Genomic DNA, 23,817 nt, shown 5'->3' on the forward strand with positions numbered 1-23,817 from the left:
TGGGCAGCAAGCCCCTGCCTGACCCTGAGCAGGTGCACAATGAGCAATCTGAATGAGAGTGGATACAGGGAACGGGTTGTAAGCAAAATAATCACATTCATTGGCACCTTTCTGGTAATTTAAAAACTGCTTAAGAAAAAAATTAAGGGAGCTCTTAACTTTTCATTTCTTCATGTTAGCTAACCACAGAGGTAATAGGTGTGCATTTTCGTTGGTTACTAGGTAAGGACGAAATGTGTATCACAGGGCTCCAGATAATCAGACCTCCCCACCATTTTCTACCCAAGAGAGAGGAGCAACCTATTTTATATAAAGGTCAATTTACAAAGTGAAAATAAATTTGGTTGGGGAGGGAAGATGGATCTGTGATTCTTTTTTGCTTTTTTTTTTTTTTTTTAAGATTTTATTTATTTATTCATGAGACACACACAGAGAGAGAGAGAGAGAGAGAGAGAGAGAGAGAGAGAGGCAGAGACACAGGCAGGGGGGAAGCAGGTTCCATGCACGGAGCCTGATGAGGGACTCGATCCCTGGTCTCCAAGATCAGGCCCTGGGCCAAAGGCAGGCATTAACCGCTGAGCCACCCAGGGATCCCCTTTTGCTTTCTATTTTCATAAACTCTCAAGAATTCTTCCAGCTTTACCTACTCTATTGAATACCAGTGTCAAAGAGAGAAATAACATTGCCTTTGGCCACTAAGATCTTAATGGGTATGTTTGAGCAGTAAATACCGGTAGCTTTTTTGTTCACGCCCTCATGTTATATAGCACTGGAGAGTCCAACAGTGAGATCATTTGCATTATTTGATTTCAGCCACAGGTGTAGAGGTAGAAAATTTTAACATTTTCCTTGACAGATGGAGAGGTTGGGACTGGTGAGCTGGGTCTGAAAAAAGTAGCGTCAAATTCATTGCATTGAATGCAACATCCCTTGAGTGCCGCCTGCGCTGAGCAACCTCCCACACTGGGTTCCCTCCAGGGCCAGATGGCAGCACACTATGCCCCAAGGGACTGTCCCTTATGGTCCCCATAGTTAAGACTGCCTAGCCAACCTGAGCTCACTCACCTGAGGATTGTTTTATAAAATTACTTTGTATTTACATTGTCAGGAGCTACTCTATGAATACATGTACACAGGTTGTGTCTCCATGTCAGCTTTATCTAATCATAAAGCAACGTTAACATAATTGTAAAAGGCTCAGAATTCCAAATTCAATGACATTTCATTATGCATTTAACTTGGCTTCACACACGACACACAAAGTACAATATAAAAGTCGCAAAACAAACAAGATACAATAGGGTAAGTTAATGAACCAAATGCACTCTCAGTCCATGAGCACACCAGTGAGATGAGGTCTCGACCAGTGCAGGTCCGCTCAGCTCTTCCTGGTTCGCCCGTCAAGGATCTCTAGTACGTTCGGAGATCAGTCAGGCAGAACCTGCCCTGGCGGCTACCTTTCTGATGTAGGCGGACACGAAGGGTCGGCATCTGGAAAATATGAGTTTGCTGCAAAAATCTTCCCTTTTTAAAGGAGTTTGATCCGTCTAGCTCCTCCAGACTTCTGATTCTACTGATTACCATTTCTTGGTTCCTCCAGGCTCTCTTGGTTCTGCTGGTTCTGACTTCTGGTGGCGCCAGGCTGTTGGTGGTGGTGAGACTCACTCTCAGCTCGTCACCCTTGTCTGGCTCTCCTGATTCACTACACCACTGCCTGACCTGAACCACTGCATCTCCTTCCCCACATACATGCACACCTGCCGTATACAGACCTTATCTAAATGTAGCCGCAAATGTGCATGCTCTCTTAATACCTTTCTTCTCTCTTTTTGTTTACCTCTCCTCCTTCTCCTTTCACACCAGTCGCCACTCCTTCAACCGACAGTGTATCTTCCTCATTTTTCTTCATATATATCCTACATATATTTGTATATTATTTAATAATAATGACATCACATTATACATAGGTTTCTGCATGTGGCTTTTCTCCTTGAAGAGTTCCTCCAGGAATCCCTCTAGGACTTCTAGCAGAGCTCCAATCCATCCTTTTTAATGGCTGCACAATATTCCCGGGCATGAACACGCATTATTTACGCAACTGTTTTCCAGCTGACGGGCATTCCCATGTATCCAGTTTTTTGCCATCCCAGATAATCCTGTAATAAACATCTTAATACATATTACTTTATGTATGAGTACGTTTAGTCCTACAGAATGGATTCCCAGGAATGGGATGCCCCATTATATCTATTTTTAATTAGCAGAAATTGCCAGATTGCTTTCCTAAAATAGCCTCCACATCTCCACTAGTAATGCATGAACGTCTCCCTTTCTTTGCCTCCCTTCTAGCTTTGGCTGACAGACCTCTTCGTTTTTGTTAGTGTAATGGATCTAAAATGAGACCTTACTATTACTTTAATAGCACTTCCCCCAAATAAGTGATGTGAATCTTTTCACAAATTTCTTGTCCATCTGATGACTTTGTTCTTCGGTGACCTGCCTACTCATATTTCTGGCCCATTTTTCTGTTGTCTTTTTCTTGTCAGTCTGTGAGAGCTCTTTGTGTATCAGGGCTGTGGCTGAAGGTACGGAGACTTTTCTCCCAAGCCAACGTGACGGGCTAGGAGACTGTCGGGACGGCTGAAACACGCCCAGGGGTTGTTGAGCAGAGTTAGATAGGCTGTTCTGACCTGTGGCCACAGACTGCTGGTCACCATTCAGATACTCAGTCTGAACAGAAGATTGTACTGAGCCAGAATGTAGCTGTGTGCGGAGGACTGAGAAGGTGAGGCAGCCCAGTGCTGTGCTGTCTTCCACCGGTTAAGACCTCCGAGAGTGAAGGCCAGCCAAGGCGGAGGATGTCCCTCTGCCACCCTTGGAGGGGCAGTGCTGTGCTGGCCAACATTTACGGTGCTGCTGTGTGTCCCTGGCTCAGATGAGGCAGTCCACTAAGTCTGAAGGATTAAGACATCAAAATCACTGCTTCTCACTCTTGTTTCCACCTTCACTGTTATAATAGATGGCATTCATGTATGTGGCACTCCTCTGGGCATCCCAGATTTTGAAGAAACCCAAAGACATCTTGCAGGGAAGTAAAACATGACAGTAATTGGTCACCCCTGGCACTTTTAGGGGCACAGCAGGAATGATCACTCTCAGACTCTGGCACGGGTAAGAGAATCTGAAGCTTACATATAGTCTTCAACCCCCAGCTCAACAAAGCGTATCAGAATGCAAAGCAATAGTCTTGATATTACAGAAAACCTTTGAATCTCTTAATTTATAAAAAATACAAGGATTCATAATACTATCTTTTCCACTTTTGAATATAACTAGTAAAAAAAAAGGAACTCTGTAAAGAGAGGATTCTAATGTAGAAAAAATGAAATTCTTAAAATAGAAAAAAATTTAGGTAAACTTTGGTTACCAGAAACAATTTCTTTTTTTTTTTTTTTAATTTTTATTTATTTATGATAGGCACACAGTGAGAGAGAGAGGCAGAGACATAGGCAGAGGGAGAAGCAGGCTCCATGCACCGGGAGCCCGACGTGGGATTCGATCCCGGGTCTCCAGGATCCCGCCCTGGGCCAAAGGCAGGCGCCAAACCACTGCGCCACCCAGGGATCCCGAGAAACAATTTCTAATACTAAAATGTGGTCTGTGTACTAACCATAATGTTACATAACCATGACGTTTGCTAAGCATAAAAAAAAAAAAATTATCCTTGAAAATGGTCTGTGACTCTCCTCATCCTGTTACTCCCACTTTGGGGACCTCAGGGATTTAGTAAATCTCTTAGAGGAAATCTAGCCTTTAATTTCTAAAGACTTTTTATACTAATTGGCCTTCATAAGTAACTATATTCAAATCAATGCCAGTTGTGTCACAAGATATGTAAATAGCGATTTCTTTTGTTAGAAGAGGACTGGTTCTTGTCTTTTTTGATGATTCTGGTAAATTTGTTTTTTTTTTTTTTTAAATATGAGTGATATGTTAAATATCATGCCCGATCCTAACTAGAACAGCTTGGTAGGGGGAAAAATGAGATTTAGAAAACTTTAATGTAACTGTAACAAGACTCTTAGCAATTGAAATAAAAGCTTACACTAAACACTACTATTACTATCACAACTTATTTTTTCTGTTCCCAACTGTGTCTTCCATCATTCCCTGTTATGTTTAACAAAAAAAGATTCTGGAACTTTATCACCTCCACTGCTGCTGCTTCAAAACCTGACAGTACAAGTGGACACTGGCTATCTCACTATGCAGCACAGCCTTGATCTGCCCCCTGAAATAAGTTCTCAGAAGAGCTCCAAGCCTACCGTATGTTTTCTTATTATTTTTAAATTTTCAAAACAAGTTTGTTTTAGAATCACACATTTGGTCCTTTGGGAAGTTACTTCCTGAGGAATAAACTTCACTTTTTTTTATCTCCCCTTGTTTGACAGCTTATTGCTGTGACAAACTGTTTTAACAGGAAAGACACACACACAAAAAAAAAAAATAGGAAAGACTGCAATGATAGTCACTGGGTTGTGTTTGGATCCTTTCAATCACAGATATTTGTTGGACAGAGCAATAAGCTATTGCTTTTCTTTATATTCCTTAATTAAATGCATTGATGAAGCTTTTCATCTTTTAAATATATAGAGGGGACCAGTGTGTTGGGATGAGCAGTATAGAAAACTTACTTGCTTTATAACTGGAGCATCTATGACAGGGCCAGAAAAAAAAAAAGAACACTAGAATAATATGGTGGGGCAGCCCCAGTGGCTCAGCAGTTTAGTGCTGCCTTCAGTCCAGGGTTTGATCCTGGGGACTGAGTCCCACATCAGGCTCCTGGCATTGGAGCCTGCTTCTCCCTCTGCCTGTGTCTCTGTCTCTCTCTCATGAATAAATAAAATCTTTAAAAAAAATAGTAATAATATGGCACTAGCCTGTATTTCTAGTGTGTGTTTAGGGGACTGTTTACTGAATTTCTTTTACTCATTGCCTGTCCTCTGCATTTACTTATAGCGCTGCTGATGGTTCTTTAGAACTCAGGATTCATGCTGCTGTGTTTCCACCTGAGAACCTTCATCGGCTAGAAACCCTGAAGCAGTGACAGGGACCCTCAAGGCCCACAGGACATGGCCTACCATCTAATTTAACGGTAAAATTTTGGAACACTGCTTTGTATGTTTCTTTTCCTAAATATGTATATTTTTAAAACGTTTCAGTGGTTTTTAGTACTGCCATTTTCCTCATAAGGACATTCTTTTAATTCACAGAAGGGGGGGGGGGGGCTCAGTGGTTGAGCGTCTGCCTTTGGCTCAGGGCCTGACCCCAGGTCCCAGGATGAGTCCCACATGGGGCTCCCCACAGGGAACCTGCTTCTCCCTCTGCCTGGGTCTCTGCCTCTCTCTGTGGGTCTCATGAATAAATAAATAAAATCCTTAAAATAAATAAATTCACAAAACAAAACTTGAATTTTGAAAAAAGTTCCCTCGTGGAAAGGTTTTTGAAAGGCTGTTCACCACTGGGACCTACACCCTGGGGTTTGAGAAGCGAATTCTTCATTGCCAAGGCTTTCTTTTCGGTTTCTTGCTAGTTTGTTGTGCAGCACGGGGAGCAGGACAGCGAAGGGAGCTTTGCTCTTCTGAGAAGAGGGCCGTCCTGAAGGCGAGCGGAGGCGGCCCGTCCAGGCGCCGCACCTGCCCACCACTTGGTACCGGAGCGCCCCTGGCAGCGGGGCGGGGCGGGGGCAGCCGTTGGCGCCCGGCCCGCAGCCCCCGCAGCCCCCACAGCGCCCGCAGCGCCGGGCCGGCCTCCCCCCTTTCTCCCTCGGGACGCAGGCGCGGCGATGCGGACTGACGAGCTGCCGGCGGCCGCCATGGACATCCCGGGTCCCGGCCGCCGGGGGGCGCCGTCCTGCGAGGTGTGGGGCTACTTCCACCTGGCCGCGGCGCGCCCGGGCCGCGCGGCCGGCCAGTGGGCCACCTGCCGGCTGTGCGGGGAGCAGGTGAGCCCCGGCTTCCACGCGGGCGCCGCGGCGCTGTGGCGGCACCTCGAGGGCGCGCACCGGCGGGAGCTGCAGAAGAGCGCCGCGCGCCCCCCGCCGCCGCCCCCCGGGCCCCCCGCGGCCGCCGAGGGCGACTGGGCGCGCCTGCTGGAGCAGATGGGCGCGCTGGCCGAGCGCTGCCGCGTGCGGGAGCGGGAGCTGGCGCGGCGCGAGGCGGCCGTGGGGCGGGCCCAGCGCGCCCTGGAGCGGAGGCGCCGCGCGCTGCAGCAGGAGGAGCGCGCCGCGGCCCAGGAGCGCCGGCAGCTGCGGGCCGACGCCGAGGCGCTGCGGGCCCGGCTGCGGGCCCTGGGCCGCCGCGAAGCCGCGCTGGCTGCCACCCCCGGCCCGCCCCCGCCCAAGGGAGAGCCCGGGGGGCACGCGGACGGCTCCCCGGGCGTCGGAGTCCTGCTGCTGTAGGGCCGCCCCCCACCCCCGGGGCGCCAGCGCCTGCCTTGGCTGCCCCTGCAATGACCGCTCCAGCCGCTCGCTGGCCTACTACGTCACCCGGAGCCTTGTACCTGGTGGTGATGTCGGGAAGGCAGAAGCCTCCTTCGGGACCAAAGACAAACCACAGTCCTCGCCAGCCAGGCCAGCCAGGGTGCACGGTGCACGGTGCATGGAAAGGACGGTACAGCGTTCATCCAAGAAGGGCTCTACTCATTTCCTACTGAGTAAATCTCCGGTGAGTTGGCTTGCCCAGCACGAAGCTCTAAAAAGGCGGCCCTTTCGCCTCCACAGCTGCTCTTGGCCCTCCCCAGCGCCTCCCCTGTCGCCCCAGCCCCCCAGCCTGCAGACCGCACCTCATGCACCCTGAGTCCCCCCAGCTGTTTCCTTTGCATTTCAAACCCAGAGGCAGCTGTGGGGAGTTGCCTGGCTTCCCTGCCTCACTTCCTTTTAGAAAAATATGACCTCATCCCTGTTAGGAAGGGAACTTGGGTTCCTCACATCTCCACCCTCCTCACTTCTAGGCCACAGTAGAAGGCAGGCATCCCTCCCATCGGAGGCCACTTCCACCTTTCTCGGTGTTCATCCATTCCACTTCCACCTTTACTGGACCTTTGCTCCATTAGGGTTTCTCCTTTCCTCTGACTTCCTCCCTCCCTCTCCCCAGGCTGCTACTCTTCCTCCGGAGCACCAGGTCTCCCCTGGCACTAAAAAGACTCCCCCCAGCCTGGCTGCCCTCAAGTGAACAAGGGGAGAGCTCCAGCTCTCCAAGGGGAGCCCTGTTACCCTTGCCCTATCCTTCCTTCCAGACTTCAGTCCTTCCCTCGTGGTCAGCTTCCCATCCTACCCTGGACCCTTAAGAAGCTGAATTGACAATTTATTTTCAGCCTTCATCTTGCTAGTACGATGAACACCCACATATACCCTCCAACTAGACTAAGCAGTTATTAACATTTTGCCTTAGTTGCTTTTTCGGCCCTCTACCCCAAACATGCATGGCACTTGATCCATAAGTATTTATATCCCTTTAGCCTCTAAAATTCCCCAATTGTCTCAGAAATGTCTTAATCTTTTCTAAAAAACAAAACAAAAGGGTCCAATCACGGTTCATACATTGCTTTTTGATTATGACTTTGTCTCTTTTAGTCTAGAACAGCCCCCTTTTTTTTCCATGACATTTTTGAGAGTCCCAGCCATCTGCCTTATAGAATGCCCATTATTCTGGGTCTGTCCGATTGTTTCCTTAAGCCAGTTTATGTACTCACTCTTGACTCACCTACTCTGTGCCAGTGACTCCTGACTACCTCCAGTGTTCTTCCCAGTTCTTCAGGTCCAACCTCTACTGCATGTCTCCACCCCTACTTGTATATCCTGTTACTGCTGATGGAAAGGGCAAATCTGTTCTGTTCCACATCCCCCCCTCTTACCTAACAACAGTTTCTGGGCTCTTAAAATATATAAGTACATAATGCCCATGCATTATCTCACTTTATTCTCATAGCTCCCTGAGGAGGTATTAATACTATGCCCATTTACAGCTACAGAAACTGAGATAGAAAGGGGTTAAATAGCTGGTACAAGATCACAGCTGGTAAACAGTAGCACTGGGATCCAAATCCAGTCTCTACCTCCAGAAGCACTGGTCCTACCTGCTATACTGTCTCCCTTGCTAGTCACTGACCTGACACACCAGTTTCCTCCCTAACTCTCATTCCAGGTAATATTGTGCATAATAAGAGACCTTATTATGCACTAAGCATTCACCACGTGCCAAATGCTTTACAAGAATAACTGCCTACCATGCAGCAACGCCACGACATAATTAATCCTATGCCCATTTTGTAGAGGAAGAGATAAGCTCAGGAAGTTAAGTAATGAGGTAGAATGGGATTTGAACTCATGTCACTGAATCCTAGGCCCTGATTTACTGAGTCTGTTTCTACAGAGCATCACACTGTCTTCCTTCTAATGCCACCTGCGAAGCTCAGGCCTCATTTATCATTCATCTGGGGTTCATCTTCCCATCCTTGTCTTCCCCAACTGTCCATTCCGAACACTCAACTAAAGGAATTCTTCTAAGCCAACATTGATTATATCATAATTATATCATAATTATATCATAATTCCTGCTCAGAGGCCCCCCAAGGTCACCCATCACCTATAGTCTTTGACTTTGTAGCCTGTCATCCAAGTGCCCCCACACTGCTACCAGTCTCATCTGTCCCTTCCCCTACATTTACTATATGCCCCATCCCAACTGCACTCTTCATTCTTCCTAACATGCCCTGGTCTTGGCATCTCTATGCATTTGTCTTCCTTCCACTTAAAATGTCCCTTCAATCTCTGAATGTGAAAAATTCTACCCATTTTCAAAGACCAAGCTCAAATTCAATTGCCTGCTTGAAGCCTTCCTTGATTTTCCCTCCCCCCCCCCCTTTAAAGATTTTATTTATTTATTCATGAGAGACACACAGAGAGAAGCAGACACAGGCAGAGGGAGAGGCAGGCTCCATGCAAGGAGCCCGATGCAGGACTCAGTCCCGGGACTCTGGGATCACGCCCTGAGCTGAAGACAGATGCCCAACCACTGAACCACCCAGGCATTCCTCCTTAATTTCTCCTAATTGAGAGATAATTCTTTACTTCTCTGGACTCCTAGCATTTTGTCTTCTTTTTCCTGCCAGACCCTGAGCCTTTGGGTTATCCTATTACCACAGTGCTTTGCATATAATAGCTGCTCAGTAAATATTTGAGACATTGTACTCACTTGAAGATTTTTACAAGTTAGTTATTAATATAATTATTCATTTATCATTGATTCTGTGTAGAATTCATAGCAGAAAAAAAAAAAGCCTAGAAGGAAATAGCAGTAATAGTTTAAGCTGTTTAGTCAATAAAGATTTAGTCAGTGTCTGTTATTACACTGTTTGGTTTGAATCCAAACTAGTATGTCATTACTAGTAAGTCATTATCAAGAAATGTTTTTCTTAAAATGTTTTTTCATTACACAAGTAACACAAATGCAATGCCTAAATCTAGGAAGAAATCAGAAACACATCCCCCAAAGTCCTGTCACCTTAGTAAAACTTCTATAAATATTTTAATGTATTTTATTCTTTTGTCTTTTACAATCTTTACATTATCCTAATATGTTATTTCAATTAAGTATTGAAATATAACTTCTTCATGTGGATGTATAACTTGGGCTGTAAGAAGAATCTGAACTTTTTAGAAGAAACCTTCTACAAATGTTATTCTATTTCACCAACTGTTAAAACCATTAATATCAGCAAAGATCAACTTTTAGAATCTCAACTGCTCTTCAAGAAAGATGGCCAATGGGAGCACCAATAGCCTCTGTTTAGGGGACAGGGGAACAATTCGCCCAACTGGTAACTTAGTGCTCGCTGTGGGAGGGAGTTAAGGGAAGAGATTTTACTTTTTGCTTTATATACTTCTGCATTGTTGTACTTTTTTATACCAAGCATGAATTACTTTTATAATCAAAAATAAAATTTACATTTCTCAAATGAGAACTCCTGACCATCAGCATTCCACTTTCTTAGTTAAAATATACAAGACCTCCAACACAAGGACTGATGTAATCCCCATTTTTGGAAAAGCCTAGAGAGAAATGCAGCCCTTGTCCAGTCTAACACTATCATTTGATAGAAGAGAAAAATGAGCCCCAGAGTGACTTGCCCACTATCAGGAGATATGGCTATGGTGGTTCACCTGACTCCAACCTCAACAGATATTGGCCTCTTTGGCCTTGAGGACTTCTGCTGGCTCATCTGTCAAAGCACATGGGCTGTCAGGACCAATAAGCCAAACTGGCATCCAGAAAGCATAGAGCTAAGTTATAGGTACTGCAATGGTCTCTCTAACTATGATACAGTCGGCTCACAGAGTTGTTGTCACTGCTGATGGGTGACAGTCAAGGTGGATTACAGGGACTGCCCTGGCCTCTCTGCCTGTGACGCAGCTGACTCACAGAGAACTGTCATTGCTGACGGGTGACAGTGACACACCTCACCTAGATCAGCAGGGCTTCCCTGACTTATGTGATCAGGCTTCCTAACAGAACCACTCACGTGTTGCCTTTGAGAGCAAACACACAGTGGTGAGGTGGATGGCTGGTATGGGGATGCAGAATGCCCTGAACCCAACTCCTGGACTTCTGCCATGATGTAAAGTGATCAGTCATTTCTTTAAGTTAAGATTTGGCAGAGAGGAGGGGGAAGCAAAGCAGGGTACTGACAACCAATGGTGAAACAGCTAGAGCCCTTTATATACGACACCTAAGTTGTCATCCCTGGAGCTGGAGAGGGAGAAGCTGGTTTGGGCTGACTTTCTACTTTAAATAGCTGCCCATGTCTTTAACATCTTAGAAGGGATTCATAAAGACTAGGCTTTTGTTTTGCAGCCACTCAACAGGAAATTCTATTTCTAAAGGTCTGAACTTCTTACTTTCCACAACCTGAATCTGCTTCTTTGTCTGCAAAAAGGACGAGGTGATCATTGAGGTCCTCTTTGTGTCTAACATGGTATGATTACATGAAATACAGCTAAACATCAATTGACCTTTGAGTCAAGGAGTTGTTTGGTTTAACTGCATTTTCTTGTTAGCTGCAAATTTAGAAGTAAATGTTGAAAAGTGACATGCTTATTCTCAAAAATAACGGGAGTGTATCAAACTTCTTCCATAGTACTGAGGTACTAACTCTATCATTCACTCCCTAGAGCTGATAATGTGTGCAACAGCAATGAGTATGCTCTCTGGTACTCACTCTTTCTGTCCTCACGACACATTGCAGGCAGGGCAAATGTAACTGTCCATACTTAACAAATGAGGCCACACACTTCAGCAACGTGAAGTGACCTGCAAAAAGTGAACAGCAGATTGGAGGCTGGAGCTCAATCCATGGATCCCCGTCATACCTGCGGCCAAAGAGTTGCACTTCCTCCCAGGCCTCCCTTCTGGCTCACGTCTTCACCAGTGCTATCCTGGCCAAGTGCCTACTGACACTCGGGTTGATGTTGGCTCCTTTCCACCCACAAGTTCTTGTGCTGGAGGCAAGCCAGACCTTTAAGAAGTGAGGATGGCCTTTGTATTAGTTTGCTATTACAGATGTTAACAAACTACCACAAACCTAGCAGCTAAAAACAACCCAAGTTTGTTATCTTACAATTCTACAGATCAGAAGTATGAAACTGAACTATCAGCAGAGCTGTGTATCTTTCTAGAGGCTCTAGATTTTCTTTTTTAACCTTTTCCAGCTTCTGGAGGCTGCCCACATTTCTTGGCTTGTGGCCCCTTCTATCTTCAAGGTCACCAAGGGTCATTCTTTCTCCCATTGCATCACTCTGCTACCCTCTTCCACATTTAATGAACCCTCTTCCTTATTGTATGGTCAGTTGGTTAGCAACCTAGTTCTATCTGCAGCTTTAATTCTTCCCTGCCAGATAATATATTGATTGTTTCCAGGGATTAGGACATAGACATTTGGTGGGGGGCAAGGATAGGGGATCTATTATCTGCCTACCACACTCCATTATCCTGCCTGGCTTAGGTTTGGGGGTATGTGAGAAAGGCAAGGTGCTTGATGGAGAGCCCCTATTCCCCATCCAATATTTTAATGGGTGTCCTAATCTCCCTCCGCCTTTGTAAATCTGTGCAGAGAGTGCTCAGACTTTTCTGAAACAGGTATCTGCCAGATGGATGTGAAGGATGCCTCTGGGGATGGAAATTGGAGGCCTCCATAGTGTTGAGAACTATTTAACTATCTGTGTACTACCTAGGATCTGATGGACTAGGGAGGTTAAGTGGTGATGTGTGAGTTGTTAAGCCTTTGGAGTCAGATAGGACTTAAAATTTAAGCTTCCTCCAAAAAAAGCGAGTACTAAACATATGATCATTAATAAACATGTTGAAATATTTTTTAAAAAGATCTAGGCTTCCAACCATGTACATTCATGTCACCTTAGCAACCACATTACCTAAAAGTTTCCTCATCAGTAAAATGGGGATAATGTGTATCTTACAGGGTTGTTATGATGAGTGAGTAAAATATTATTTGGGGTAAATTCTGACATATAGTTTAAACTCAGTAACTATATAACTTTTTTCTTTTTCTCTAACTTATCTAAATGGGAGCTCAAAAACAAAGGATCTCAGAAAGAGTAGTTTCCCTGGGATGATTCCTGAGAGTAGCTGCTTGTAAGAAACATAGGTTTGCCAAGCCATTTTCCTTCATGATACATATCTGAGTTCTCAAATGAGCTAGTCCAGTCAAAATTCTTTAGGACTTGTGACTATGAAGTAGTTTGACCAAAATTACAAGTAAATATATCAAAACCTATCTACCTAAGTACTTTTCCATTCAAAATAGTTACCCTGAAAGACTAAATAGTTATTCCAAAAATGCTTCCATGCTTAAAACATCTCTGGGACTCCTCTTCTAGAGTAGCTCTTGGAGTCTCTGGCACATTCTTAAAAACATCCTTAAGTTGGCAAATACTCATCTTTCCAGGAAATTTTGAGTTTTGAAAAGAGCTGCCAGTTATTCAGAGCCCAGTCTAGTAAATATGGTAGATGATTAACCAGGTTAACATTTTTGGTTAATAAGATGCAATTCTAATAAATCAGTAATTATTTTGGTGCAGCTCATAAATTGGCCTTGATAATGTTATATATTAAGGTTAAGTAAAGGTAGCATGGTCATATTAGACATTAAAGCCCACTTTAGTGGGTTTATGATGTGAATTAATTCAGATAGCACTGGGAGTCATTACATATTTAAATAGTATTAAATGTTTCTTTTTATGAAAATCGTAATTATGACATTGTCTGAAATCTTATTTCATAGTATTAAAATAAAGGCTTTAAGGAAAAGCATTAAATGCTAATGAAAGCTTTATTATTTCAGTATATATTCTCCTGGGCCTTTGGTCAAGATAAGTAATGATTAGATGAGTGAGTTGGCAACCTTCCTGGCCTCTGCAGTCTACTAGTAATTGAAGGCTACGTAACACACTCACATGTTTAAATACATTAAGTAATATTCCACCAACTTCTCCCTATCTTTTGCTTTTTGGACAATGAAATACCATGGTATCTTAATACAGATGAAAAAAAGCTAGCTTTTTGTTGGAAGAATTTCTGAAAAGTCATTCTTACTCAAGCAGGTGGGAGTCACTGTTTGCCTCCATCACATTAACTTCTTCCTCAAGTGTGTCTGCTTCTCATTCTCCAGGGACTTTCTGATTTACATGTTCTCCATCAACTCCAATTTCCATGACCTGATTCATGTTGCTTTTCCTTTTCTTTCTCTTTTTTGGTACTTCAATGATCCATTGTTCAGACTCAGAACCACAGAACCTAGTGTTTGAGCAGGCAGTCACTGCAATTCACAGGTAACTAGTGGAAATACATAACTGAATGAGGGGCTGCAGCCTCAGTAAGGTTTTGTTGTTGTCTACATTCCAAAACCCTGAAAACAATTTTCTTGAAGGCAGAGGATTCTTTATGGGAATTATGTATAGGATTTTAGAATATTCTTTATAGGACTTTAGGGGAATCTTTATAGGATTCCCCTAAAAAGACCTGGTTTAGGGACAGATGTGAAAACATTTGAAAAACACAAATTGTTCCTTCCCCCTCCATCCTGAGAACTTTGGCTTTTGCAAAAACTTTGAAATGAGCAGAAACTGTTTTGTTTTGTTTTTTTGCAGAAACTGTTTTGGATTAATACTCTGGAACTATCAAGGCCTTCATGTGACTACTTGGCCTTTACATTCTACAAATACTATCTAAAAATAAATGTAAGCTCCAAGATTACAGGGAATCTTGTCCTATTTACTACTGTATCCTGAGTGCCTAGCATAGTGCCCAGGCTTTCTTAAGCGCCTCAAGGCTACCTGCTAAGTGAATATATGCTGTTCAAAGATTTTACTGTCTGAAATCTAGTCTCTTTTGCAGTTCTTCCCATAGTTCTCCTGCTACTACAGTGTACTGAGACTAGGGTGGGCCTGTTGGATGTCCCTATCATTTTCTTCAGATGGCTTCATTTCCTAAGTCATGTAGAATTCACCCCTTCTTTAAGGAAGACCTCAAAGGGTCACTTACAATACTTTCTACCCTTTCTGTCTATCATCTACTAGTCTCCTGCTCATTCTGCAGTACTTCGTAAGTGTACCTCCTATCATCAACTGAAGGAATAAAGATGACACATCCACTTACTCACCCCACCCCTTCACCCTTCTTTTGACTTCAATAACCACCAAAACAACTCCAGGATGCTACTCCTACAACTATATCCTTGGCTATTGGTAGCATGGCATAATAATACTAATTAAACTGCTAATATTTGAGGATTTATTGTATTCAGTACCACACAGGCCTTATCTCATTTAAACTTTCCAATTAACTCCATGAAGACATTAAGGCATAGAGGCTTAAATAAATTTCTAAACATTGCTCAGCTCAGGAACGGTAGAGCTCTAATATTAATCCAGATCAGCTGCCGCCCTAACCTGTGCTCCTAACAGTGCACTGGGATGAAAAGAATCAAGATTTACCCTACCTCTGCCACTCTGCCACAGAGACTTTTTGATTTTGAGCAAAATAAAAACCTCTCCAAACCTCAGTTTTCTAATGCATAAAATGCTGAAAAGAATAAAGAAAATAATGTATGTTAGGTGCTTAGCACAGTGTCAGACATACCACAAATATGTGTTCCATCCATCCTACCAACACCTACTCATTGAGCACCTCCTAAACATCCAATGCTGTGATAGGTACTGAATACAACACTGAATAAGACCAAAAAGGTCCCTGCCTTCACAGGTCTGCACAGCTCAATAAGTGCTAACTAAGTATATGATAAATGGAAAAAGGCCTCAAGGAGATCTGTTAGCCTCCACTCAGTCACAGTTATTTTGCTATAAAGCAATCTAATGAGAACACTTTACTGCTTAAAATCCTTCAGGAATTCCTCACTGTAGAAGACATAAAATCCAAATCTTTTTATTATTATTTTTTAAAGTAGGCTCCACACCCAATGTGGGGCTTGAACTTCCAATCTGGAGAGCCAGAGTTGCATGCTCTACTGACTGAACCACCCAGGTGCCCCAATCTAAATTTCTGAACACAGTATTTGAGAATAGCAATAGGTATGTGGTTCAGTTCCCCTTGCCACCAGCTCGCCGTTAAGCAGTGAAGCCCTTTCTCCGTATGCGAGCTATCTGGTAGCTTGAATTAAAAACCAGGTCATTGTAGACCAATTCTGTTACCAGCATGAGAACTAGAGTCACCAGTTTAGTATCCTAACCCCTTCCCACCAATTACTCATTCACTCATTCATACAGACACCTGCAGCTCTTTTATGGCAATGACCTACCTAGGTTCTGTCAAACCCTGAAAACCAAAGCTTTAAATCTGGGTGTTTCTAACTGTAGGACACAACCCATCAGGAGATTATGAAATCAAGTTAGTGGTTGGAATCAGTGATTCGGACAACAGAAACAAAGAATATATCAATGAACTAACAGCTAAGCATTGGTATATAAAACCTGTTATAGGGGCACCTGGGTGGCTAAGTCGGTTAAATGACCGACTGACTCTTGGGCTGGGTCATGATCTCGGGGGTCCTGGGATCGTGCCCCACATTTGGCTCAGTGCTGATCATGGAGTCTCTTGTCCCTCTCCCTCTGCTCCTCCTTCTGCTCTAATAAAATCTTTAAAAAAAAATAAAAATAAAATCTGTTATAAATGCACATATAACACACTTACATACTGAGTCATCACATAAACTGCATTTCTTAACATGGACCCATGGTCAAAATGTTTTGAAAGCCATGATTTCACATGCTCCGTGTAGCCTCAGTTCCTTCCACATTTCCTAAGCTACACAAAATCCCATATGTATCAAGCCACTTGAAACTCCCCAAACCACCTTTCTTTTTCACTGCTTGCCTGTAAGTGTATAAGCCAGTCATGGTACTAGGCACTAGGAATATGGCTGAAAGAAAATCCATGGTCTTACCCACACAAAACTTAAAAATCTAGACAAAATGTTATACTAATCAAATTAACATCTGTGAACCAAAGTAAATAGTCTAAATGAAACAAATATAGACTTTTAAGAACATTTATCAAGGGCAATCAATCAGTCTAGGGGACAAGGGAGGCATCCCTGAGGAGCATCAATTAGCAGAGATCTAAATGTCAGTTACCTAGGTACAAGGGTACAGAAGAGCAATGCAGACATAACAGAAGTTAAGTGGCCCTAGAGTGAGAGATGGTGTAGCATATTTGAAGAACTGAAAAAAACAGGCCAGCGTGCTGGAGCCGGACAGGAAGCGGAAGTGATAAAAGGCAGGATGGGAAAAGCTGGCTGTGGCTAGACAAGGTAGGGCCAGGATTTGGTTTTCTGTCCTCAGAGTACTAGGAAGCCACAGGATGATTTAAATAGGAGGTGATGAAAGAGACGCTGTGAAGACACTATGTCTGCAGTATGGAGGATGGACTAGATGGAGGGCAAGATGACTGCAGTAGAGACCAGCTGGGAAGTCAGTAGAATAGTCTAGGGTGGGTGTTGACAGCTAACTGATTTACTATATGGGAAATTGGGGGAGGGGATGGAGGGTAAGTGTATGAAATAGAGGCTGACTCCTAGGTTCTAGCTTCCACAACTGGATAGATGGTGCTGCCAGCTGAGAGAACAAACTGGAAAAGACCTAGTTTGGAGAAGACTATGGATTCAGTCTTAAATAAGCTTCATTTAAGGTGACTGAGTTGGATATGTATCCTGGCTAAGTCGTGGGTATATAAATGGTAAATGAAATGGGACCCACAAGAGTGAGGTAAATGCCTGGGGCTGAGCCCTGAAGGCCTCTCCATTTCTAAGTGTTGTATTCCTAACTATTATAATTGTGTATGAGTACACACAGGTAAGTACACAATTATATCTGCTTCAAAGGTCACATATATAAATAATAAAATGTGAAAGTCTGCTCGCTTCAACAATTAGTATTAAAAATTTGATGTGTACCCTTATATGTTTTTAAAAATGAGATCAGGCTATACACAATTTTCTACAATCTGCTTTTTTTTTTTTTTAAAGATTTTATTTATTCATTCATGAGAGACCCAGAGAGAGGCAGAGACACAGGCAGAGGGAGAAGCAGGCTCCCTGCAGGGAGCCTGACGTGGGATTCAACGTGGGACTCGATCCCAGGACCTCGGGATCATGCCCTAAGCCAAAGGCAGACGCTCAACCACTGAGCCACCCAGGTACCCCTCTACAATCTGCTTTTTAAAGTCAGTAATGTAGTGAAAATATTCATTATCAGAATTTGATAATTCTTACACATCTGAATGGCTTCAAAGTATTTCACGGTAGGACTGCAAAACAATTTAACCAATCCCACAGAATTCCCAGGGAGAGAACTGGCTTATCTGGCACCCGGTTACCTGTCCATTCACTATTCACTATATCACTATTCCCTTTCTGCATTATTCACTAAACCCTGATTTTGTTCCAAAAGCAACATGCTCAGCCTCAGGTGATGGCTCATGATGGGCTTAAGCTAAGTGAAACCATACTGTTGCCCACCTTTTCAACTTCCCTTGCAGTGATGGGTAGTCATGTTAAGGACCCTAAGGAGAAGTTTGCTATCAGAGTTTCTAAGTAAGCTCCTGCTTTCCTGCCAAAACAGAACTAACACAAATACTGCTCTCTTTTTTCCTTTTTTTTCCTTTTTGGACATGAATATAATGCCAAGAGTTTCAAGTCATTTGCAACTATAAGGCCATAAATCAACACCATGATTAGTAAAAACAGAAAGGCAGAGAGAAAGCCTGGGCTCTGATACACATAGACACACACAGAAACACTAACTCATTTTATAGAATTCAAATATAGATTGCCACCTTAAAGTGTAAAAGTGTAAAACGACGTGTTTTGGATTAAAGATTCAGAGCAGAGATATAAGTGATGCTCTACAAAAATAAGAAGCACACTTAAAACAAGATGATAGGGAAACACTGAGAACACCTTTAAGTCTTGGGTCCAGAAACGCCTGCTGGCTCCCTACCAAGTACATCCCTCTGTCCCAAAACCTGATGGGATAGCCTTTCTATATAATCTCTGACACCGCTTGCTTTCCCTTGTTTGAGATTTCGATCTTCTTTTGGGTGCTCTTAGAAAATGTACCAAATTAAGACATAATCTCTTACACAAAAAGTTGGAAGGTGTCTGATTTGGGTGAGCCATTAATTTTCATAAGTTCACAACTAAAATAAAAATAAATCATCAGAAGTAAAAACTTTTAAAAGTGGGGAGGGGGGCAGTGGTGCAGCATCTGGGTGGCTCAAGTTGGGTGTCAGACTTCAGCTTGGGTTGTGATCCGTGGGCCCTGGGGTCGACACCACATCAGGCTCTACACCATCCCTCTTCCTTTCCCTCTGCCCCACCTCCCGCTGGTGCATGCATGCATAAATAAAATCTTAAAAAAAAAATAAAACCAGGGAGAAAAATCCTTTTTGATAAACAGTGCTACCTAGCTATTTAATCCTAGAAACAATTTGTTATTTTACTCTAATGATAGTTTCTTCCATACTCAAATTTTGCCAGCTTCTCATGCTTTGGCAAAAATGAAAGACATTAGATTTCCTAAAATTCAGCAACCTGTAGCTCCACTTAAAAATAAACTCATAAAAGCTACCACAATAGTAAATTTATACTGTGTTGATAAATTATTTAAAATATGAGACACAAAACAATTTTATGTGTAATCCAAATTGTACATAATTCACACCTCTGCTTCTAAACAAATAGAAGCTCACATCTCTGTACTACTTTTACAGTTTACAAAGTGCTTTTATATACATTTTCTCATTTTATACTCAAAACAGACATGAGAGATAAATACTATTCTTATTTCACAAATGGAAATAGACCCAGACATTATTCAGTCCTTTAACCACCATATAGTATAGCCCTGAGACTTTAGATCTGCAAAGGGTTTTTTAATAATGCAAATATCACATATATTTCAATTTTTATCACCATTTTCAAGTCTCCATTTTCTTAACAAAAGAAAGCAATGAAAAAGTTTTCCACAATCTAATAATAAAAATGGGAAATATTATATACACAGTTGTATACTTTACTCAGTGAATGAAATCTACCACAATTCTAATTTGGGCCTCCTATACTGTTATCTATATACAGGGCACCAGTACTAGAACCACATGTAAATGACATTTCATTCTAAAGCAGGAAAAAAAAAAAAAAAAAAACACGCAGAACACTTCTGTTGCCTTCAAGTCTAATGTACATATAGAAGTGTTAGGGTGTGTAGGTGGCTATGAAGGATACAGAAAATCACTTTTTGCAGTTTTGGAATTATAGGGCCTCTGATTATCCCAGCTTAGACTTTAAGGGTCTTGACAATCTGATCATATGTCTTATCTTTAGTACTAAACTTATCTTTCTTTCCCCACCACCCCTTTTCTTCCTAAGTACTCCAAACCATTCAGAGTAGAAATTCCAACAAGTAGCCTTTATTTCTGAATTGTCTTCCTCATTGTATAATTTTTTTCAAAATTTTCTTTTCCTATTTCTCAACCTTAAAGACATTTCTTTATAGTAGATGAGGGAGTTATAGCTTATATTCACTGCCAGAAAAAAAAGTCAGTTCCAGCATAATTTCCCTGCAAAAAGCTAAGAAAAAAGTTGAACAAAAAGGAAGAGAACAGTGATAACTGGCAGAGTAGTGACATCTGCACTCAGAAAGCTGCACTGCAGTTCTCCAATATTTAAAGTAATGCTATTGTTACTGCTCTGCCAATTTAAGGAAAATTCTGGCTGGTCCTGAGTTCAAAGCAGACCAATATGCTTAAAACATTGGTTCAATGAATCACTCTTTTTGATGTTATAATTGTAATGGTTTTATTGCATTTGAAGACATTTTCAATAAATATCTTGTGTTTGAGGCCTTGGCTAGGCAATCCTCTTGCAGTAGAAATCAGATTTCTCTGGCACAACTCCATTGCCAGCAATGGGATTTATCAAAACTATAAATGCCAGCACATGGAATATTTCAATACTGTACTCAATTGCTCATATCTAAATATTTCAGCTATAAAACAAACCAGATGTAAATGCTTAATATATAGTACAAATCAACAAATTCTTCACAGAAGAAAACAATGAAAGACTAATTTTCCATAATATATCACTTATTCATTAGTTCTTCAGTAATAGTACTTAGAATATTTCAAGAATAATAAAAGTTATGCACCACTATCCCTGTTTTCTCAAGATTTTTTATCTAAGTTCTAAAGACATAAACAAGGATGCATTTAATCAGACTTGTTTTTATAAATTTTTGATGTTTCTCTTGTATATCTTATAATAATGAATATATGAAGACACAGACAAATGTACATTTAAATCATTACTGGTTATATGAAATTTGCCTATATAGGTCTTATAAACAAGATAAAAATAACAAAGTTTGATAAGCTCAGCCGTGCCCTGTGAACTTTAGTCTGCTCACAGCATAACCTAATTCAATGATTATTATTAAAAAAATGTTTTTTTAAAAGCTGCAAACCAGTTTATTACACATTTCAGAATCATGAGGGGGTATATTGTAATACAGTTCCCTCAGGCCACAGACCCTTCGGAGGGAAAAGTTCTGCAATAAAATACGAGTTTCCAAACTCTTTTTTAAAAAAAGCTTGAATTGTGTTCTATGACTGACCTTCACTCTATGGTCCCTTTGACCCAAGGGACGGTCCCTGGGACATCTTTTTGAGATTTCGCTTCTGTGAAGTTTTCAGCAAACCTCTCTCGCGCTTTCTCCCAGTTCTTTTTGCTCTTGTTTTGGAGAAGGTGAATATCTTCAATTGAGGATGGTTTGCCGGTCCCCAAGCCTGCATGTGTTCGCCGAAGCTGAAGCTGGATCTGTTACCAAAAGTTAAGCAGAAAACTTACTGTAGAGACTAAATACATTGAAATTTGCTGTATCCAACCTGGTACTTTCACTCTTTGATTTAGAAAGATTGATGTAAAAGAAAAACCTGTCAAATCCATCGAATACATGCAGGAATACATATGATTATACACAAAACTTCAAGTCATCCTTCTACATTGTCTTGTCTATCCATAAGTATAGCTGACTGTACAGAGAACAGTATACTCTAAATAGCGATCACCGAATTTCACTGAGATGCCGCAGAGGTTGCCCACCATAACCAGAAGAAAAGGCAATGTACATACTTAAACCTAATGCTGCCCTAGCCTTGCCTAAGAAAGTGAAAGGGTAGATTAAACATTAAGTCATAAAGACAGGGGTGCCTGAGTGGCTCAGTCAGTTAAGCAACCAACTCCTGGTTTTGGCTCAGGTTATGATCTCATGGGTCATGGGACTGAGCCCTACATCAAGCTTTGTGAGACACAAAGCATGTACACACACACGCTCTAAAATAACTCAGGGGCGCCTGGGTGGCTGAGTGGGTTGGGCGTCTGCCTTTGGCTCAGGTCATGATTCCAGGGTCTCCCAGGGTTCCAGGATTGAGCCCCAGGTCTGGCTCCCTGCGCAGCAGGGAGCCTGTTTCTTCCTCTGTCCCTCCCCCTGCTCATGTGCTCTCTCTCTTACTCTCTCTCAAATAAATAAAATCCTTAAAAAAAAAATAAGTAAAATAAGTCAATCCTAAGGAAAAAAAAAAAGAATCATAAAGAGAATTTGATTATTTTCATAATAAGTGGGGGAAGACTTCTCATTATTTTGAGAACCATTAAAAGTTACCAGTAACTGAGTGCCAACTGTATGTTGGGCACCATACTAGGAGCTTTACCTTCATGATATCCCTTAGAAAACAGTTCTTATAATCTCCATTTTTACTATGAAAACTGAAGTCCAAACCTGCCCTAAGTCACACAACTAGTAAGTGACAGAGCACCTATTCTAACAAAGAAATTCTATTTTGTAGATTTGACTATAAAACCCATGTTCTTCTCACTATACCTCAATAAGAAAGAAAGTTCCTATTAAACCTCACATTGATCCATTCATTATTACTTAGGTATTAGGTGATTATCAAGAAAGTTCTTTAATCATGTTAGTTTGTAAGGTTTTTGTAAAAGATAATCTAAACCTCTGATGAACCATGGAGACTACAAAATTAACCACTGTATCGTTTTCCAGACATTATTCCTTCCTCTACTGCTTGTTACATGACCTGATTCTTAAATCTAAAACGGATTATCCAGCTAATACAGAATCTGCCTGTTTGTAAAGTCTCCCTGGATGGCTCAGTTGGTTAAGCATCTGACTCTTGATTTTGGCTCAGGTCATGACCTCGTGGTTCTCAAATCAAGCCCCACACAGGGCTACATACTTGGTGAGGACTTTGCTTGAGATTCTCTTTCTTCCTCTCCCTCTGTTCATCCCCGGCACACGTGTGCACGTGCACTCTCACTAAAATAAATAAATAAAATCTTAAAAAAAAAATGGTACTCCTGGGTCGCTCAGTCTGTTGAGCGTCTTCCTTTGGCTTGGGTCATGATCTCGGGGTCCTGAGATTGAGCCCCAAGTCAGGCTCCCTGCTCAGCAGGAAGTCTGCTTCTCCCTCCCCCTCTGCCCACCCTCCACTCATGCTCTCTCTCTCTCTCAAATAAATGAAGTGTTTAAAAAATAAAATAACACTGTGATTGTTCTTGCAATATTTAGTACCAGTTATAGCATGGAAATTATTAATAACAACTAAAAGAAACAGAAGAACCTCAGGCTCAAGAAATGGCATTTATTATCCTAGCTTCAACGAAGGAAAAAATGTTAAGAGCCTTCCAAAAAATGTTAAAAACAAAACAATGCATGGGGCGCCTGGGTGGTTCAGTGGCTTAAACATCCAACTCTTGATTTTGGCTCTGGTCATAACCAAGGTCATGGGATAGAGCCCCACATCGTCAGGCTCCCTGCTCAGCGAGGAGTCTGCTGGTCTCCCTTTCCCTCTGCTCCTCCTCCTGCTTAAGCTCTTGCTCACTCTCTCTTAAATGAGTAAATCTTTAAAAAAAACAAAAACAAAAAACCCCCACAAAACAATGCATATATATGTGTGTGTGTGTGTGTGTGTGTGTGTGTGTGTGTGTATTTCCCACATTTTATGTATATATATTACCACATATATATATATTTGGTAATTGTGAATGTCACATAGACAGTAATCATGTCCGCCTGTGTTTAATACCATATTCCTGGCACATAAGGTAAACAGTAAATACATTTGCTGTAAGAATAAAGAACGAAAGAAAACA

At 42.2% G+C, this 23,817-nt stretch overlaps 2 protein-coding genes and 1 non-coding gene across 10 annotated transcripts in view; 2 read left to right on the plus strand and 1 right to left on the minus strand.

Annotated features, from left to right (window-relative positions):
- Positions 1-1,137: 1,137 nt before the first annotated feature.
- The window catches only part of AGGF1 (angiogenic factor with G-patch and FHA domains 1), a 55,257-nt gene continuing 32,577 nt past the window's right edge, over positions 1,138-23,817 (minus strand). For 3 of the 6 annotated variants that reach the window (XM_025998277.2, XM_025998276.2, XM_025998272.2), the window contains exon 14: positions 19,225-21,465. In XM_025998277.2, coding sequence (XP_025854062.2) covers positions 21,265-21,465 — 201 coding nt within the window. In that variant the 3' untranslated portion in view covers positions 19,225-21,264. Of the gene's footprint in view, positions 11,575-13,667; positions 13,869-19,224; positions 21,466-23,817 lie in introns of those variants that run through there. The other 3 variants (XR_011997057.1, XM_025998274.2, XM_025998273.2) reach the window with 3 other exon arrangements.
- Positions 2,771-2,908, plus strand: LOC112919780 (small nucleolar RNA SNORA47). The gene has a single exon (XR_003234973.1). It is a non-coding gene; the product is annotated as a small nucleolar RNA SNORA47 (small nucleolar RNA).
- Positions 5,846-23,817, plus strand: ZBED3 (zinc finger BED-type containing 3). Of its 3 annotated transcripts, none has more exons than XR_011997059.1 (2): positions 5,846-6,725; positions 17,614-23,817. XR_011997059.1 is itself a non-coding variant. In XM_072736967.1 (1 exon), exon 1 carries the CDS (start codon positions 5,846-5,848, stop codon positions 6,458-6,460), a length of 615 nt encoding a protein of 204 aa, XP_072593068.1. In that variant the 3' UTR covers positions 6,461-10,023. The 3 variants fall into 3 exon arrangements, 1 of the variants encoding a protein (XP_072593068.1); XR_011997060.1 differs by lacking the exon at positions 17,614-23,817 and adding an exon at positions 14,222-16,249; XM_072736967.1 differs by lacking the exon at positions 17,614-23,817 and having other exon boundaries at positions 5,846-10,023.

Source organism: Vulpes vulpes, chromosome 14, assembly GCF_048418805.1.
Source record: "Vulpes vulpes isolate BD-2025 chromosome 14, VulVul3, whole genome shotgun sequence".
NCBI lineage: Eukaryota > Metazoa > Chordata > Mammalia > Carnivora > Canidae > Vulpes > Vulpes vulpes.